Genomic DNA, 17,860 nt, shown 5'->3' with positions numbered 1-17,860 from the left:
CAGATAATTTCTAGTGAAATCATTAAATGAAAAGAAAACAAGATGATTGGAAGATGTTTCACCTTAGCACTGGGACACTCAGAATTCAACAGCTAAAGACTGGGTCACCCCAATCATCTGCTAGGTTGGCAGAGCTTGTCTTCCCAAGGCTCCCATAACTAATAGACTTTAATCTTGATTTTTTTTGGACACAAATGAAATCAGAGGGAGAATTTGTTAGACTTGAGCGACATATTCTCATTTGTGATTCCCAGAATCAAATCAAAAACTTGCACAGCAGCTGTGGATCTGGTCTGAAACATTTACAAACATCCAATTGACTTATCGTAGGCAAGGACTTGTTGCATTGATTGCTGGTTGGTATAGTTGTGGTACACGAAGAGTACTTTAAAAAGCAGCATAAGAATAAAGCTGCAAGTGCTTTGATCGGGTGCAAAACTATCTATTTTTTTATACTCTGAAAGAGAACTTCCCACTCTAATTCTTTATTACCTTTAACACTGAAGCTTAGCTTGTTCAGCACACATTTGTTCCTTGCAAATTCAGAATGATTAACAAGATGGAACACCTGGTGCTCCTTGTTGTACGTTTTTTAAAAAATTCATTCCAGGTTGATTCCCTGATCACCTCCACCTACTCAGCTGTGAATTTTAATGTGCATAGTTCATTCTTCAGACTTGTCAGCTCTCTTTCCTGTTTCCAGGTAGTATACTGATCTGAGGGAAGATACTAGTTAATTTATGATTTTAGTGATCAAATTCAGAAGTCAAAATTATCTTCAAAATGGTTTTAGGCATTTATGCATGTGTGTATGCATGTGAGAGAGGGAAAAGAAGAAGAAGAAGAGTTCAGAAAGACCTGGTTCTATGGTTTTAAGCAAAATTCTTAATGTTTATGTTACTGTGAAGATTAGTGTCATCTGCTGAAAAATAGTATTAATAGGTTACAGATGTTCCTCATTTAATGACCTACCTGCTTAATGACTTCAGACTTATGGCCCATCTTTTTTTTTTTTTTGGTGCAGTTCTGTACATCTTGTTTATAGAGCATCAATGTATTTTTGGTACAGACACTTTGTTTACAGTACAGTTATTTTTGCTGATTGTACTGTACAGTACAGTACTGTAGTTTATGTGCTATTAGACATCACAGTACTACGTGTAAGCATCGTACAAATAAAAGCAAAGCCATCAAGTTGGAGTTTCCTTTCATCATTTCTTTGTTCTCAATATTGTAATGTACACACTATATACAATACCTCATTTAGTGACCCATTCACTTGATGACCTGGTCACAGCCTGGGATTTGGTCATTAAGGAAGGACTGTCTGTGTTTAATTTGATCCAGATCTTTGATTGCCTTTCTCAAAGACATTGGCTTGATCTCACGGTTTGCTTAGTTACTCCTGCACTGTTCTGGACAAAACATGTGATTTGGTGTGTGTGCGTGTGTGTGTGTCCTCACGCATGTGCCACAGAGGTCACTGGTTCTTCTGTTGGAAACGACCATTCTAAAAGGTTTTCTCAGATATCTAGAAGAACTAGGAAGAAGCCTGTTCCACCCCTGCTTCATTCATGGAGACAGTTTCCCCTCTCTTTCCCTAGAAACATGACCAGTGTGTCTAGCAGGGAGCGTAGGGTCTGACCAGAGCTTGTGCCGCCTCTCCAGAGGATGCAGCACCTCCGGACACCTTAATGTTCTTCCCCAGAGCAGCTCGGGGAGCCTTTCCCCATGGAAGACCACTGTGCTCTGGCCATTGTGAGAATGAACTTAGATCCACAGCCCAGAGAAAAATAAAACTTCACGTATAATTTCCCCGGAGAAGAAGCACCTACCAATCCAGTGCTGCAGAGAACTTAAGGTTTGTCTTAACATATATGTGATTCTGTTCTTTGCTGGCGCTCAGATGTAAAAAGCAGAGAGGTAGAAAACATTCAGTGCCTGGGCATCAGGTTCTCAGTTCTCATCACAAGAAAGGCAATGCACTGATCCCCAATTCACTGGGTCCCTCGCTGCAGTTAGAAGAAGAGGGAGCAGCCGCAGGGCCCGCAGCTGCTCACTCCCGCATTGCTCCTCTCCAAGGAGGAGAAGCCAGACACAACATCCAGTGTCTGTGGAGTAACATTTCCACTTCTGCCTCCATCCTTGGCCTCTGCTGCAGCAGGTCTGGGGCTTAATTGTTCTCCGTGCAGCCAAGAAAACCTAGCCCAACTTTTCATCCCATTTTGATTTTGGCAAGGCAGACAGAGAAGGCAAAAGGAGAAGGCAGCTTGCCTTTATCAGATGCCAGCAAGTGCCAGGCCCTGAGACGGGGGATGTTGCCATGTGATCTCATTCCTGGTTCCTGCTCGCTTGTTTCCCTTCACCTGGTCCTTTGGGGCTGCGTGGCTGCTCACAGAGTATTAGGTAATAAAACCCAACACCTGCAGGAGTCAAGTTTCATATGTGGAAGGTGTTTTTATGCCCAACCGAAACCTTTGTATCTTTGAGGATGGCAAATTGGCAATGAAAGATCTTTAATTAATCTGATCACTGGAGACAGTGAACGGTTTCAGCACAGCATAGTTACTTCCAGAGGCCCTGCTGGGTTAGGATTGAGGTTGTGTTTGACCTAGAGAGGAAATGGTCAGTTAGTATTGCTCACTTTAGTGCCGCTGCCAGTGTTTCCTCCGCTGGTGTTTACTTTGTAGCATGACTGAGTGTTGCTCGCAAACCGAGGCACCAGGAAAGGGCGAACAGCATTACACACCTACTGTGTGCCGGCTGCGGGCGTCATACAGTGAACATACCGTAAGCGTGACACTTGCATAGGCCATGCGCGAAGCAATGACAATGGATGGTGCATAAGCACTGTGCACTCCCCTGAAAGCTCAGTCCAGAAGGCAAACGAGTCTGTGAATGATAATTTGCAGAGCAAGGTATCATGATATTTGCAAGGTCTGTACAAACTAGACAAAGAACAGAAGAGAGAACGCAATTCCGGGAGAGGTGGGAGGCTGCTCACGGAGAGGACAGCTGCGTGAGGGTTTGAAATCTGAGTTGGTTTTGTCAGAGTATTTCAGAAAGGAAGAGCACAGAAAAGGCACAAGGCAGGAGCAGCACGGCGTTCGGGCAGTTGGAATATTTCCATTTTGCAACCGCAGGAAGCTGCGTGGAGGAGTGCTAAGACGGGGGACTTTCCATGGGACATGGAAGGAATCATCATCTGGGTGCAGGGACCAGGGCGGGAAAGCAGCAGGGACTCAGACAGGCATGGAGGCAGGGAGCAGAGAGCTGGCATGGTGCCCCCGGTACCCGGCGTCACTCTGGGCTTCCAGGCTACCACACCACATCGGATCATTCCCTCTCCATGTCTTCGCCTTGCGTCTTGTCAGCTCCTTCTCTTACAGAGTAAATAATAATAGTCCCACCCCGTCCTCTGCTGTCTGCTTGCTCTCCCTTGCTGACCTCACCTCTGTCCTTGGGCTCTGATGACTTCTGATCTCTGTGACACAAGTGTTCTTCCTTCCTGCCCGTGTACTGTATACTCTCAGCACCTCCACTCCCTGCAGGAGTCACCAGGATGGAGGCAAAACAGAAGTGAAATCTCCCTCTGTATTTCTCCCTGATCTATTTTCTCTGTTTTCCTTACACCTATTCATGCTGTCATCCAAATCTTAGAGGATTAAAAAAAAAGCATAGAATTTTTTTTAATCTCACCTGCTCCTTATCCACTCCCTGTGCATATAAGGCTCATAGATTCTCTGCATTTTTAATTCAGACATCAGTTCAGTCAGCCACCATTCAGCTGTGGAATATATCGTAATTCTTTTCTGCCCTCCTGGCCTGGGCTTCAGTTTGGACACTCATCAGCTCTTACTTAGGTCTTCACAGTAGACTCTAAGACTGTCCTTACTCTCATTTCTTCCCGTTTCTCTACAGCGCAACTGCCAGACAGCCTTCTGAAGTGTGGTTTGATCACACCGTGTGCAAACCACCCCGGGCTGGCTTCCCACTGACCCCATTTGGTACAGGCTTCCAAACCCAGCACCTGAGATGACATATTCTGTCCCTATCCACTGCCCTAGTTCTATGTCTCTACACCATAACCTGACTCTCTTTGCTAAACTGCCTCGGAGATAGAAGATTTGACTTCACCACCAAAGTTACGGCATGAAGAATTTGTTTAAAGGACCTGATGATGCCACTGTGGGCACGGAGACAGAGTAGAACAGGGTAGCAAATAGGAAGTCCAAACCAGGAGGGAATAGGATTTATCATTTAATGGACACAGAGTTTCCACTGGGCAAGATGAAAAAGTTTTGGAGATGGATGACGGTGATGACTGCCCAACCAAGGGGCTAGATTTAATGACCATGAAGTGTACTGTAAAAATGATTAAAATGGTAAATCTTACGTTGTGTATGTTTCAGTGCAGTATAGCCCTCCTGAACAGATTTAGAGCATAAAAGTGAGAGGTTTTTGAAGACTGGGGCAAGAAGAGATTTTGAAGATTTCTTTAGAGAGAGCTGCACTGCTATAGAGAAGGAACACCTGCCCCTACCCAAGGTTAAAGAGAGCATGGTTTGAGGGCTGCTGCCCGGGGAGCGTCGTGAGGAGTGTGATGGCCTGCTTGGGAGGGGAGCAATGGGTCTGCCAGCTGCTCTGGTGACCCAGTGAGAGTTGCCATGATGCTGCATTCATTCTAAACGTAGCCTCTTTGACCAAATAAAGAGATGTCTGTTTCCTAAGCCTGAACCTAGATCAGATTCCCACAAGAGACCTGGCAGGGGTTTATTTTAAATACTGTCTCCTGGGGTCACCTAGAGATGGACGATTCCTCAGCACAAAGGAAGGTGGAAACCAACTGACAGTTAGATTCGGGGGATACTGGAAGAGCAAAGTGCCCCAGTCTAAGGCAGCTTACCAGGTAAGGGGACCAGAGGGCAGAGACAAAGATCACCATTAGTTGAAGGTCTTTGAAGACCTGACGGGCAAAACCATGAAATAATGGGTCCAAAAAGCATAAAACGATCCTGAACAGGGCAGTGAGTGAGGAGGTGATCTTGTTCTAGCTTTTCCCTAGGGTCTGAAGGGCAGCTGGTATATTAGAAAGAAGGCAGCAAAAAAGGGATGGGCCAGAGGACACCCCTTTCACCCCTTTGTTTCCTAGGGTGGGATCCTTACCCCCTGCCAGGGAGAGGAAGAACTCACCTCCCAAGGAAGGTCAGATTTTGGCACCTCCTGAAGGATTAAACTTTCTAGTTTCTGAATCAAGACTGTTTTGCTCTGTAAAGGGGCTGTAAGCCTTTGTGTTCAGCAAGAGTTATCAGGTTATGGGCCTGCTTGAGTTTTCAACCAGAAACAAGGGGAAAACCCATTCCTCCCTGGCAAGTTTAAAGAGAAAATAGAAAGGAAAAGAGTTGGTTTTGTTACACTCTAATAGGAGTGCTGATTATTCAGGGTAGTGGTTCTGCCTCTCCACGCTGGCCTTTCAGACAACATGATATTCTTCAGCACCCCAGGGAGAGTACAGTTCCACCTTTGGGCTTTGGTTCCTGGTCCTATTCCTCTTTGCACCCTGTTTTTTAATTTCGCTTCTTGTATTAAGGGCATGCTTATACCTTCCTCATCATTCATCTAGATTTAAACTGCTCGAGGCCAAGAGGTATGTCTTATTTATCTTTGTGTCTCACGTATCATCCATCTAGCATAGTACTTAGCAGACGTTAAAATAAAGAATATGGAAAGGCCGCATGACTGATGGACGAAATAATGCATGGTTTGATAACTAATATGTATTTGTGTTTATTAAGGTAGAAAAGACAGTGCCATTCCTTTTTCTCCTTCACTTACCAAGCTGAGTTTGCATTGGATTTATCCAGTTCACAAGCCCACCTTCCCAGTGCTGCTAAGCATTGGAGGAAATGTCATTTCGCGCTTCTCTGTCACAAACTGGACATTTTTCACTTTTTTTATGGGTTACATAATTGTTATTCATTTTTTAAAAATTAGGTAAATGACACAATATTTATGCTTAGCATGGGAAAATTACAAAGCATAAATAAGCGTTGCAGTAGATAATCACCCACAGCCACGCCCCCGGCTGCTATGAAATCTTTATCCCTCATTTTCTTTATGTGCTGTTTTATTTCTTGGAGTAACAGGGTAGATCACTTGTGATAAAAATGAGTGTTTGTCTTATTATTTTAGGGACTCTGAACCTGTTCCCATTGTGTGTAGAGGGGAAAGAGTAAAGTCCTGGTTGTGTAGAGCTGTCCCTGAACAAGAGGGAAAGCTAAGAGTGAGAGGGAATGAGTAATTCAACTATCCTTACGTGAGAATGCCCCAGGCAAAATGAGCGAGCTGGCTGGGGGACCAAGCGGGGTACGTAGCAGACGTCTGTGGTTCCCGGTCAGCCTACCTCCTGACCCCAGGCCAACCTGTCTAGGGAACTGGCTGAGAGAGTGATTAATATCCAAGTGAGTCAAGGCTAAAACATAAAAGGAACTTTTTCTTTCTTTTTTGCCATAGATGCTATTTTGACTTTTTTTTTTTTTTTTTGAACCAACTAGAATGTAGCACAAACTTCAAAGCAGTGGTTTTCAGACAGGGTGATTCTGCCCCTCCCCAAGAAAATCTGACACTGTCTAGAGTCATTTGGGGTTATTAAAGGTAGAGGATAGTGCCACTGATATATAGTGGGTAGAGACGTCACATGTTGCCAGATGTACTGGAATGTGCAGCGCATGCCCCCACAACAAAGACCATCTTGCCCCAAATGTTGATAGCTTTAAGATTAAGAAATCCTACTTTAAAAAGAAAGGCAAGAGAACACTTGGCGTTGTTGCTTGAAGGAGAAAAGACTATAAAAATATTGATTGTATTATGTCTCACTTGCCCATTGAGTTGTCAGTTTGAAAACCCTTCTCTGTGAGTCTGGAATCCATCAGGGAGATTAAGGATGCTAAAGGTTTTTATCAGTGATCAGTGTTTTGTGCATTTTCGAAAGGTCAAGAGTTGTCATAAGAAAGGGCAGAAAGCACTTCCCATGCAAATCACACTTGAAATGATCCCAAGTAGATTTTAAAAACTAATTTCATTAAAGTCAGTGGTGCAGAGAGCCAGGTGGTTGTTAATCTAGGGTCAAAACTGGGGAAGTGGAGGTGTGGGGAGGAGAGAAACAGTAGAGCTTTTTTCTAGCTTTGCTCTTTATGTTGTTGAGACTTCTTTTTTTTAACTCAATGAATCCCTTTGTATTTGTCCTAGTGTTCCTTTGTGTTTGTCCTCAGGCTTCAGAATCACCAGTGCAGGGTTCAGGAGCATCATTATGTACCTGTGACACTGACCTCACTGTTTATTTTCCAGCTATTAAATACTTTGGGGGAACAGCAAGAGGCGGAGGTGTGAGGATTGCTCCTGTGCGTAGGTGATCGGGCTGGAGGTCAGGATGGCTCCCTAAGCGCGGAGAGGCAGAAGCAGGGGCAGCCCAGAGTGGGAATTCAGTACTCCAGAAAGAATCAGATCCGCTGCAAGAGAAGGCAAAGAGGCTAAGTGTACACCTTGAGAGGCTTTTTATTCTTATCTTTCTCCTCTTCCTCTTCGTCTTCTTCCTCCTCCTCCTGTCCCCGTTCCTCTCTTTAGTCTCTTTTTCTTCCTTCTCTTTCCTCTTCTCATGATTAACTGAATCAATGAACTTGCTTTTCAGGAGCTGCTTCACAGACATACAGGGGAAAAAAGCAGCTTGTCAGGAGTAGGGGAAGCGGGGAAGAGATCTAAATTAAATATCACAGTTGCCGACAAAAAGCAGGTTGTTTTTCCTGAGAAGAATATGCAGTATGTCAGGAAAAGAACAATTAGCACTCGTCTTATGTAAGATCTTATTGATAGCACCATATTAATTTTAATCATTTCATTTAAAATGATCTTCTGTCTCTTCTATTGCCAGTCAGTAAACTGTGTGTGTTTGACATGCTGCATTTTGTAAAGAAAGTATTGCTTCTCTGACCAGCTGGGTTACAGCAATGAGGTTTCCCATTTGACAAGTCCCGACTACCCCACAGATAAACACCTGCTTTATGCTCTTTCTTATTGTTCTACCTATTGTCTAGTTGTATTAGTTTCCTAAATCTGTTGTACAGAATTATCAGAGTTGGTAGCTGACTTATTCTCTCATGGTTCCGGGGGCCAGAAATCCGGCCAGGGTATGTTGGGTGAACTATGCCCAGCAGATTTTCTAGTGAAGAATCTTTCTTTCTTCTTCCAGCTCCTGGTGGTTCCGGCATTCCTTAGCTTGTTGTCCTGTAATGCTATTGTTTTTCTGCCTTTACATGGCCTTTTCCATGGTGTCTATGTCTTGTCCTCCTCTGTCTCTTAAGAACACTTGTCATTAAATTTAGCATCCATTTGGGTAATGTAAGATGATTTCAACTTGAGATCCCCAATTTAAATCTTCAATACCCTTTTTTTGAGTTAAGTCACATTTGTAGATTATTTGGGTTGGGATGTAGACATAGGTATCTATCTGAAGGCCACTATTCATCTCCTTTCTCTGCCTATCTGTCTATCTCCCATCTAACAGTCTCCTTTGTTTTTTCTTTTCCAGAATGCCATCTACACAGTAGTTACTAATAAATGTCTATTGATTTGAAAGTGCAGCCTACTTTAAAGTGGCCCAAATTAACACCTACACTGATTACCCACCTCGTTTCAAAGATACCCTGTCATTAGCTCTGAGGAACATGTAGACATGGACACTTCCACGTGCAAACCAAATGTGCTTCAGATTAAAGACGAGCATTTAGTAGCCACACCTAAAGGAAGAGCAGTCAGTAAATTACAACCCATGAGATTGTTGTTTTCTAGGTGTTAATCCTTGGGCTGCAATTAACTACCTAGGTGGTCTTGAAAGATTACCAGCTTCCAGTGAGATAAAACTCTCTCCTTAAATTGACCCTTCTTACCCTTTAATAATTTAGGTACCTTCGAAGAAAGAGGAAAAAAAATTGATCTGAGCTTTAAAAATGGAGGAAATCAAAACATTAATGTGCTTGCTCTTGTTTGCTGAAATTGAGTTATAAAACAAGGGCCAACACTGACCATGGAGAATGTTGTACATGAGCATGGTAGAGAGAGAAGGACATATCAGGGGGCCAGACCTGAGTTTTAGGCCTGGAGAACCAGGCCTGGCCCAGCTGCCACTTGTGTGTCTTGGGCCTGCTACTCAGTTTCTCTGGGATGACATATTGAAACTGCCTACCTTTCCAGGAAGCCAAATGGGTTGAACGAATGGTTTCAGAGTGTCATGGTTCTTGCTTTTCTTTGTGTTTGGAAACTGAGTTTGGCTGGGAGTTAAGCAACACAATGGTGGTGTTTCTGTTTGTCTTCCTTCACCTGCTTCCAGCGGAGAGCTACAAGGAGACACAGATGGTGAAGATTAAGGAGGAGCCCATGGAAGTTGACATCCAGGACTCACATGTCTCCATGTCACCCAACCGGAATGTTGGCTACAGCACTTTAATAGGGCGAGAGAAAACGGAACCCTTACAGAAGATGCCGGAGGGCAGAGTCCTCCCAGAGAGAAACCTCTTCAGTCAGGACATCTCTGTGAAGATGGCTTCTGAGCTTCTCTTTCAACTGTCAGGTATGTTTAACCACAGAAAGATGTCAATAATTGAGGATCATTGGGAGGAAGGCCCTTCTGAATAGGTTTTTTAAATTTTTTTTTTATTTTTTTTTTATTTTTTTGTTTTTTGGTTTTTCTCCGGTACCGGGAACCGAACTCACGACCTTGCGCTTGCCAGGCAGGCGCTTTTGCCGCTGAGCTAAATCCCCAGCCCCCATTTTTTTTTTTTTAAAAGCCAGCCCACATGATAGGGTTTTCTGGTCAGAAATCAATTTAGTTACTTTGACAGGCATACTGCTCCTCGAACGAATAGCTAATGAAGTACTGCCAAGTGAATTTTGTGCCAAACTCACTTTAATAAATAGTAAAGAATCATTTTAAATTGGAATTCTGCAATTTTGTGCAAACGATCCTTGTTGACTGGTATAAATACCTCGCCTCTGATTGTGTTTCGGCAGTTGATCTGATTAACAGCCTCTTTGTTTTGATGTACAAAAGATAGACTTCCGTGTACTGCAGTAGTGATAGAATTATCGTGGATTCCAAATTAGTGGGGTCTGAATTAATGAGGTCTTGTTTCTTACCAAAACAAAGAAAGGAAAAGCAAAAAATGGAAGTATGAGGACTATTTCCAGCTACTGCCTCAGAGAACATTTTTGGTAAACCAATTTCTACTTATAATACTTGCAATTCAAGGGCCGGGGATGTAGCTCAGTGGCATAAGTGCATGCCTGGCAAGCCTGAGGTCATGAGTTCGATTCCCGGTACCCCCCAAAAAAGAAATACTTGGAATTCAAAAGTGGAATAATTGCCAGCCCAGTGGAACATCTTGACGAAATACTTGAGGGTCCTAAAACCAAATTTGTCCCTTTTATCAATTGTTCTAAGTCCCATACCATTTGTCCCTAACAAATTTAATACGTTGTTACTCTATGAGCATGCTTGAGATTGATATGTGCACGTATAATGTTCACTTTTTGGTAACATGTTCACTTTTTATAGCATTGGCCTTGCTCTGAAGTTTATGCAGACTTTGTTACTAATGTTTAATTGTTTTGTCAAGGAGATCAAAACACTCATTAAATACCACATTAATCACTTCCCCCACCCCAAGGAAATACTAAAAGAGTAAAGAAACTAAAATCTCACAGTTCACCTTCTTATGAGCCTGGTGATACCCCTAGCTGTGAACATGGTGGCCCCACCTTCTCAAACAAAGACTATTTGCATAGATCTCTGCAGTCACAGAAATCATGGATTTAATAAACTTGGTAGTACACATAGGTCTTTGCAACCTCCAAAACCTCATGAGATTCCATTTTTTAAAGGCTAAAACATATCTAAAAAAATACCACTTTGATAATGATGTAAGACTTCAAATTAGCAAAAAGTGGGACTTGAGTGGTTCTTTTCAGAAAGTTCCTGTCTTAACAGCACATAATCACTGTCTCCTATCAGTGACAAACTCGGAGTCTGAGAATTCTCACCCTGGCGTTGTCACGGCCTGAGTGACCTCAGACAAGTCATTCATACCCCACTTCCTGCTCTACAAGAACACTGGCTAACAATCCGAATTCACCTTTCTTGTCATTGTTGAGAGAACAGAAGGAAACTGCCCATGTAAACATACACACTATGTATGGGTGTAAATGAGTACTGCAAAGTGTGGGACAGATGCTCTAAAACTTGGTTTACATTTTTCCAAAAATCCACAAGATTACGAATTTGTCTTGCCTGCCATTGAAATGTGAAACCCATGTTCGGTTGCCCAGGTTTTCTTTAAATGCTTGCAGGAAGGCACTGAGAGCTGTGACGCTCGGGGTAGAGTCCTCACATGTGAGCTGGATTGGGAGGGCCAGAGATCAAGTCCTGTGTTCTCGAAAGCTAATTAAATCATTTCTGACAGCTGGGAGACGCGGACACTAAGGGAGGGTTACCTCTTCTTGTCTAATGGTGTGTTTTTGTCCCTGGTGACATTTATCAGAAGAAGCAGTTGATGACGGCAGCACCGAGAGGTCTTCTGGCTGTTTTTATGGCCCTTCTCACAAAGGAGCCTAACAATACAGAAGAAGTAAAGGTTGTTATCAAAGCCAGGGGCGGGACAGTTGCAACAACTGCAGTTTTCCTGCTGAATCAGGAAAGCAGAAATTTTCAGCTGGGAGAAGACAGAAGAGAAATAACTGCCTCTATGCACACATTTGTATGTGTGTTGTGTGTGTATTTGTGTGTACACTTTCCAAGGCTTGATGAAAATCACACAGCACACCTAAAATTTATTAACTAGTTCCTTTTGATTGCTTTCCAATGAACTATTTTTGTGCATACAGTCTATGTGCTTTTGAGGCGTCTTTCTCAATAAGACAGGGAGGACTGGGATGGTTAAAAAAGAAAAGAAAAGAAAGCCATGAAAGAGAGAGATGTTGGGGGGTGTTTCAGCTTAATCTTGAAAGTTGGAATTTGAATGAGCACTGCCTAAGAGATGTATATTTCTTGCTTTCTCTTTACAGAGAAAGTGAGCAAAGAGCACAATCACACGAAAGAAAACACCATCCGGACAACCACCAGGTAGGCTGCTTTGAGCAGGGCCCCCTCAGAGCTCCCGCTGTGTGGACCTTCAAGTTCGCAGCTCTCACATTCCCCAGCCACTTCCTGCCGCTGCGTGCAGCAGAGTCACGCCTTTCCCACCAGGTTTCACACAAAACTTGTCAGTTGGTGGAAACAATACACACAGACCAACAAGTAGGAAAGCTATTCATATTTATTAAGCATCTATTACGTGTCACTTGTTGGAGAATTTTTTGTATGCTGCTTTTTTTTATTTTTCACATTAATTTTGCAAAGTAGACGTCACTATTATCATCTTTGTGGAATTTTTCTTTCTCTTTCTTCCTTTCTTTTCTGCCCTTTCTTTTCTTTTCCCTTCCTTTTCCTTTCCTTCCTTCTCTTTCTCCCTCCCTCCTACTCCTTCCTTCTCTCTCTGTCTCTGTCTCTGTCTCTCTGCCTCTAATTGAATCCAGGCCCTTGTGCATGGTGAGCATGTGCTACACCACAGAGCTATACTCCTAGCTCCCAGAAGTGGCTTGGCTTGAGAGTTTAAACGGGAGGCACAGCTGAGCTTGCAGGCTGGGTCTGTAGCTCCCAAATCCTATTGGTAAAACTTAGTTCTTATTGCAACTGTGCTCCTAGCTGACTCTCCACCTGTGAGCTGATCATTTATCACCAAGGATATCCCAACACTGTTACTCAGCAGGATTGTTTGGAAGGCAAATAATTTTTAAAACAGGAGAAAGATATTGCTTTTTAAAAATGGCAAGAACTGGGCACAAGGGTTCACACCTGGAGCCCTAGCTGCTTGAGAGGCTGAGGCAGCATCAGGTGAGCCCAGGAGTTTGGACGTCAGCCTGGGCAACATAGGAAGACTCCATCCCAAAAAAGAGAGTGAAAGGACAGAGAGACAGAGAGAGAGGAAAATTGGTATCATTCATACTGTGGGCAAGGAAGTTTCCAATTTAGCAAGGAATTTTGACAATATCAGCCAGCATGGGCTGCCCATCAGTCTACCATTAGGAAGAGAGGAGGACCAGCTAGCGTGACTGCTAGGCAAAGCCTCAAAGTCTGCCCTAAAGGGAACTGTCATAGGTAATCCAACAAGCACATACCTTACACTGCAGAAAAGAAACTCACAGGAGATGCAGACCTTTGTAGGGTCCCCCCTCCACCCTCACAGTACCCCCAGGCTTGTGAGTTGGCCCAGGACAAGAGCTTTACAAGACAAACCACAGGAAGATGAGTGTATGAGAAGAAGGACTAGGAGGAGGTAGCTGTAAGCTACCAAGGCATCTTTAAATCAAGACACTTTGCTTCCCGGAGTCAACAGAGACAGATTCTGCCCAATGGGAGCAGCTGACTCGTGTTGTATTTTTAATTATTGAAAAAAAAGGATTCATAATTTTAATTATTGAAAAAAAGGATTCACAAGGGCTTTTGTTTTGGGTGTGCTATGAATTGACCTCAGAGCATCATCAGGCATGTGAGCAGGACCCACTTTAACTTTAACTTGATGTGTTTTTAATTCTGTTAATTGAAATTTAGGACTACTGAGTATTAAGCAGAAATCAATACAAAGCTAGCTTGCCACATACCAGCTAAATACCATAGTATTAGACAAAGGAACCTCGTTGTCAAGTACAGGTTGGCGCTGTTTTCTTATGTAAAGACTCAGATGGAAAATGTCTCATGAAGACGCTCTGTGGGTTGTGCTGGGAAATGAGTCTTGGAGTGAAAGGATGTTTTTTTCTGTCAAGTTGGATGCCCAAGGAGAGATGTGAGCTCCTGTAGACTCCAGCCTTCCTGCTTCTCCATGCAATCCTTTTCCTTTTTCCTCTATGTAATCCTAACCTTGTCACACATCTGCTTGCATCTCTGGGTCTTTTAAGCACTGATGACATTCACCACTGTAAGCATAACACACGTTCACTTTAATTTGCTTCCAGAAGATTCTTGAAGTGTCACAGACCAGGGCCCCTAGAATTACAGCTTAAGATTCTCACGAGGTGCTTTGCTCAGGAAGTGCTCAAGGTCAAGTTGAGAAGTGATGGAGGCTGTGATTTCAGCTGAAGTCCAGGGCTTCTGGTGCACCAGAGTCAAACTGCCTTGAGGCAAAGGGGCCGGCTCTTTGCACCCCCACATCTTCACTAGCTTTTGGGCACCCAGCAGGAGAGGTGTGTCCTAACGGGGGCTCCAATTGGAAGGGACCCTCATGTGCAGCACCCCAAGCTCAGCACCTTGGGGTGGGTACATCATGCAGTATTGAGACCCAGGCCGGACCCTAGGAGCTTGTTCTGTGGAGGTTTCTGCTGGCTTGTGAGTATTACTTGGTAATGCCAAGTATCAACAGAAAGGTGTGCTGCAAGACTGTTATTTTATGTTTTTCAGGTGTTCTGAGAAGAGGTAAGAGGAGATTTGAACTAGCTCCCAAACATCTGAAATGTACCTCAAACCTAAATTGCCTTGGCTGGTGCTGAAGTGTAATTATACAACAGAAGAGAATTTTTTTTAACTCTTTGGCAAAAATAAGGCAGTCCTTAAGTTCTCCTCTAGCTGGGAGATTATAAATAAGAAGTAATCCAAATCAGATCTTTTGCCCAAAGGAAAGAAGAGTTATTTCCAGGAGCCGCCAGCAGAAATCAGGGTTTATGAAATTCTGGGCTTATAATTCTACAAAACCCTGGATGTGTTTTTATTTTTCTTTCAAATGTGCAATTTGCTGAATTAGCCTAACCAGAAATAGATTTTTTACCTCTCTCTTCACTCCTTCAAATGGAATAGAATCAAGCTGCTTTATGCCAAGAGGTTGACTTTAACTTAACTGACATCAGAGACAGAAAATCTGTCTCTTTCTCCTTTTCTGATTCTGGTTTTTTTTGTTGTTGTTGTTTTGTTTTGTTTTTCTTCGGTACTGAGAACCGAACTCACGACCTTGCGCTTGCCAGGCAGGCGCTTTTGCCGCTGAGCTAAATCCCCAGCCCCCGGATTCCGGTTTTAAAAGAAACTTACCTTGTATGCACAAGGTCAGTATATAGATTATATTTTACGGCATGACTTGTGGTACATTTCAAAAAGATTTGCATTTGCACTCAAATGCAAATTTGTACTCAAAAAGAGTTGCACATTTTTAAGTACCTAGTGGGCTCTTTGTTCGGTTATCGTATTTCTTATGTTTGACATCCCAGAAGAAGTTGACTTTTCAGAACAATAGCTCATGATTAGAGTCAAGTTCAGAATTTTCCATGTCCATGAGTTGCTAGGTACATTTAAGGCAGTTTAATTATGCAGATAGATTATTTTGAAATAGATCCCAGACATCATTTTAAGAACTGGTTTGAGAATGCTTTTTTTTTTAATCTAAAAATTTAGAGTCAGCTACCTAAATAGGATCATCTCCCTGAAAGTAAAGGAGAAAAACAATCACCAAAGAGCACCATGTAGCCGGGCAGAAAAATCAATTTACTTAGCAGCTGAAATGATTGGATCATGTGGTCTTGCTCACCAGGGCCTTGACCTTGTCCCTCTGCCCTTGTTTGTGCCCTCTTAAAGGCACCTCCATTGAATCGGTTCCTTAGCTGGAACTTCACTGTAAATGCAAACAGCAGTCCTCTGCCTGTTTAACCTCCGAGTCTAGAAAATTCAACCCAAGAGTAAAGACTGGGAGTCTCCTCCGAAATAACATGGGGACTGAGTATTCCTAATGCCATTCTGACAAATGAGCTGAGGGGAGAGACCCAGGCAGGCCCAGGAGGCTAGAAGGACAGAACGCTTAGGAGACTAATAAAATCCTAATTTTTCCATTTCCTTTCCCAGCATAACCCTGGATTCTGCAGGGAACAGATAACCAGCTATTATGATCATTTAGTAGATGAAAATACATGAGGCATGATATCATAACCAGATCCCAAAGTTTAATGGTATGAAAAGAAGATCTACATCCTTTGACATGGACCATCACCCAGCCAGATGCTGGATAAGATCGAAGTAGGAAAATGGAACTCTAGAGTAAGAATCAGATAGCTCCTGGCAGGTGAATTGGACATGGTCAATGTTGTGTAACACCGTGAACTTCAAACAATGGCTGCCAACTACCCTCTCTAGGTTATTTGTTCTCTCTTTTCCCCGTTAATAATTCAGCGTCTGTGGGGATATAAGATTGCAGGACTATGAGAAAAACTTCTCACACCTGGCTCGCTTTTTTCCAAAAGCCAGGAGTGTTTGCTTGCATTGTCCTTTTCTCCATGACTCGACAAAAAGGCAGAAGTGGGAAAATCGGGACGATAGGCTTACTGCACGCTGTGCAAACCAACATTTAATTTACCCAATTTTCAGAATCTGAAATGTGGGCTATTTTTCTATGATTTAGATAATGGCACAAACAGTGTTTACACTGAATAAAAGACATACTCACTTGAAAGTGTCCAATATAGAATTTTCCTGTGTGATGGTTTGGACGCATGCCCTTAAATATTTATGATTTGGTAATAGAAATTGCACAAATTTGTAAAAGCATGATGTGCAGCCTCAATGCATGCAATTTCCCCCTTTTCATTTCTTTGGAGAGCACAAGAGAATAATGCTCTAGTACTTTAAAAAGTAAGAGCTTACCTTTGGAGAATTCTGAGTTAGAAGCAATTAAAAGAAACAAGAGACAGAGCAAATGAAATTGGTGATTTTGGGGGGACTCTCCGTATATTCTCTTTATCCTTCATATTGTGTGATGTTAAAATTAAATGCACTGAGAATTCTAGTTCTAAAGAATGAAAACTACCTCCTGATTTGATGGCGCCCCTTCAGTTAGGACATTCAGTTATTTCCTCCTCTTTCATGAAGTCCAGATTTGGGGCCATATGGTACCACTGCAAGTTTTACAGAAATGCCCGTTCTCAATACACTGCCATCTACTGGAACGCTGTCACAGGAAGGGTTTAAATCTTTGGTGTCTGTGATGTAAATCACGCTCCCATGGATGTTATGCTTTTGTTTGCACCACTGTCTGCAACTGCCCTAAGTGTTGACTTCTCTGAGTACTTTTTCACTGGAAATACAGCCTTTTCAACCTGTCCTTGTTTTCCTCCTTTGATAGGCCTAGGTACCACCCTCTAACATTTTCTCCCATTTGTGGCAACTACACTGGATTATTAGATTGACATAACGTGTCCCCTGAACTTCTGGTGTGGTGTTACCCTGAAGGAGCAAATTGAAATTTCCTTTTTTCGGACCTGAAGAGGGCCCTGACTTTCTCATCTTCATTTCCTATGGAACTCTCCCACCTTTCTACTGGCTTCTAATAGTCTTATTTTTGTTTTGTTTTTCTTTTCGTTTTGAGATACTGAAGACTGAACCCAGAGCTTTTGCACTGAGCTACATCCCAGCTGGGTTTTGTTTGTTTGTTTGTTTGTTTTTGGTAAGACAGGGTCTTCCTAAGTTCCCCAGACTGGGCTCAAACTTGCCACCCTCCTGCATCAGCCTCTCAGAGGGCAGGGATTACAAGCCAGTAGTAGTCTTCTGTCTTGTTTGTGTAACTCACGATAGTCAGGAATGGAGTGTAAATTTGTTCCTCTCTATAAGGAGATAGTCAGAGCATGTATTCTTGGCTGCCGCCTTTGGCTACACAGCATAAGGCTATGCAGAGGTAACAGAACCGAAAGGTTTATGTGGCTTAGGAGCTGACTTCTGTCCTCTTCTTATCTGGGATTTTCCCTCCAG

The 17,860-nt window shown here is 42.9% G+C and overlaps 1 protein-coding gene across 8 annotated transcripts in view; it reads left to right on the top strand.

Annotated features, from left to right (window-relative positions):
- Znf827 (zinc finger protein 827) overlaps window positions 1-17,860 on the top strand; it is a 172,885-nt gene that overhangs the window by 78,855 nt on the left and 76,170 nt on the right. For all 8 annotated transcript variants that reach the window (XR_001234441.1, XM_005386658.2, XM_013515315.1 and 5 more), the window contains exons 6-7: window positions 9,383-9,622; window positions 12,112-12,169. Coding sequence is in view for 7 of the 8 variants with exons in the window: in XM_005386658.2 (XP_005386715.1) it covers window positions 9,383-9,622; window positions 12,112-12,169 (298 nt within the window). In the remaining variant the exon portion in view is untranslated. The remainder of the gene's footprint in view (window positions 1-9,382; window positions 9,623-12,111; window positions 12,170-17,860) is intronic.

This window comes from Chinchilla lanigera, unplaced genomic scaffold (assembly GCF_000276665.1).
Source record: "Chinchilla lanigera isolate Chin_1 unplaced genomic scaffold, ChiLan1.0 scaffold00027, whole genome shotgun sequence".
NCBI classification, from domain to species: Eukaryota; Metazoa; Chordata; class Mammalia; order Rodentia; family Chinchillidae; genus Chinchilla; species Chinchilla lanigera.
Note: the sequence above shows the minus strand (reverse complement) of the source record. Positions and strands in the feature narration are given on the sequence as shown.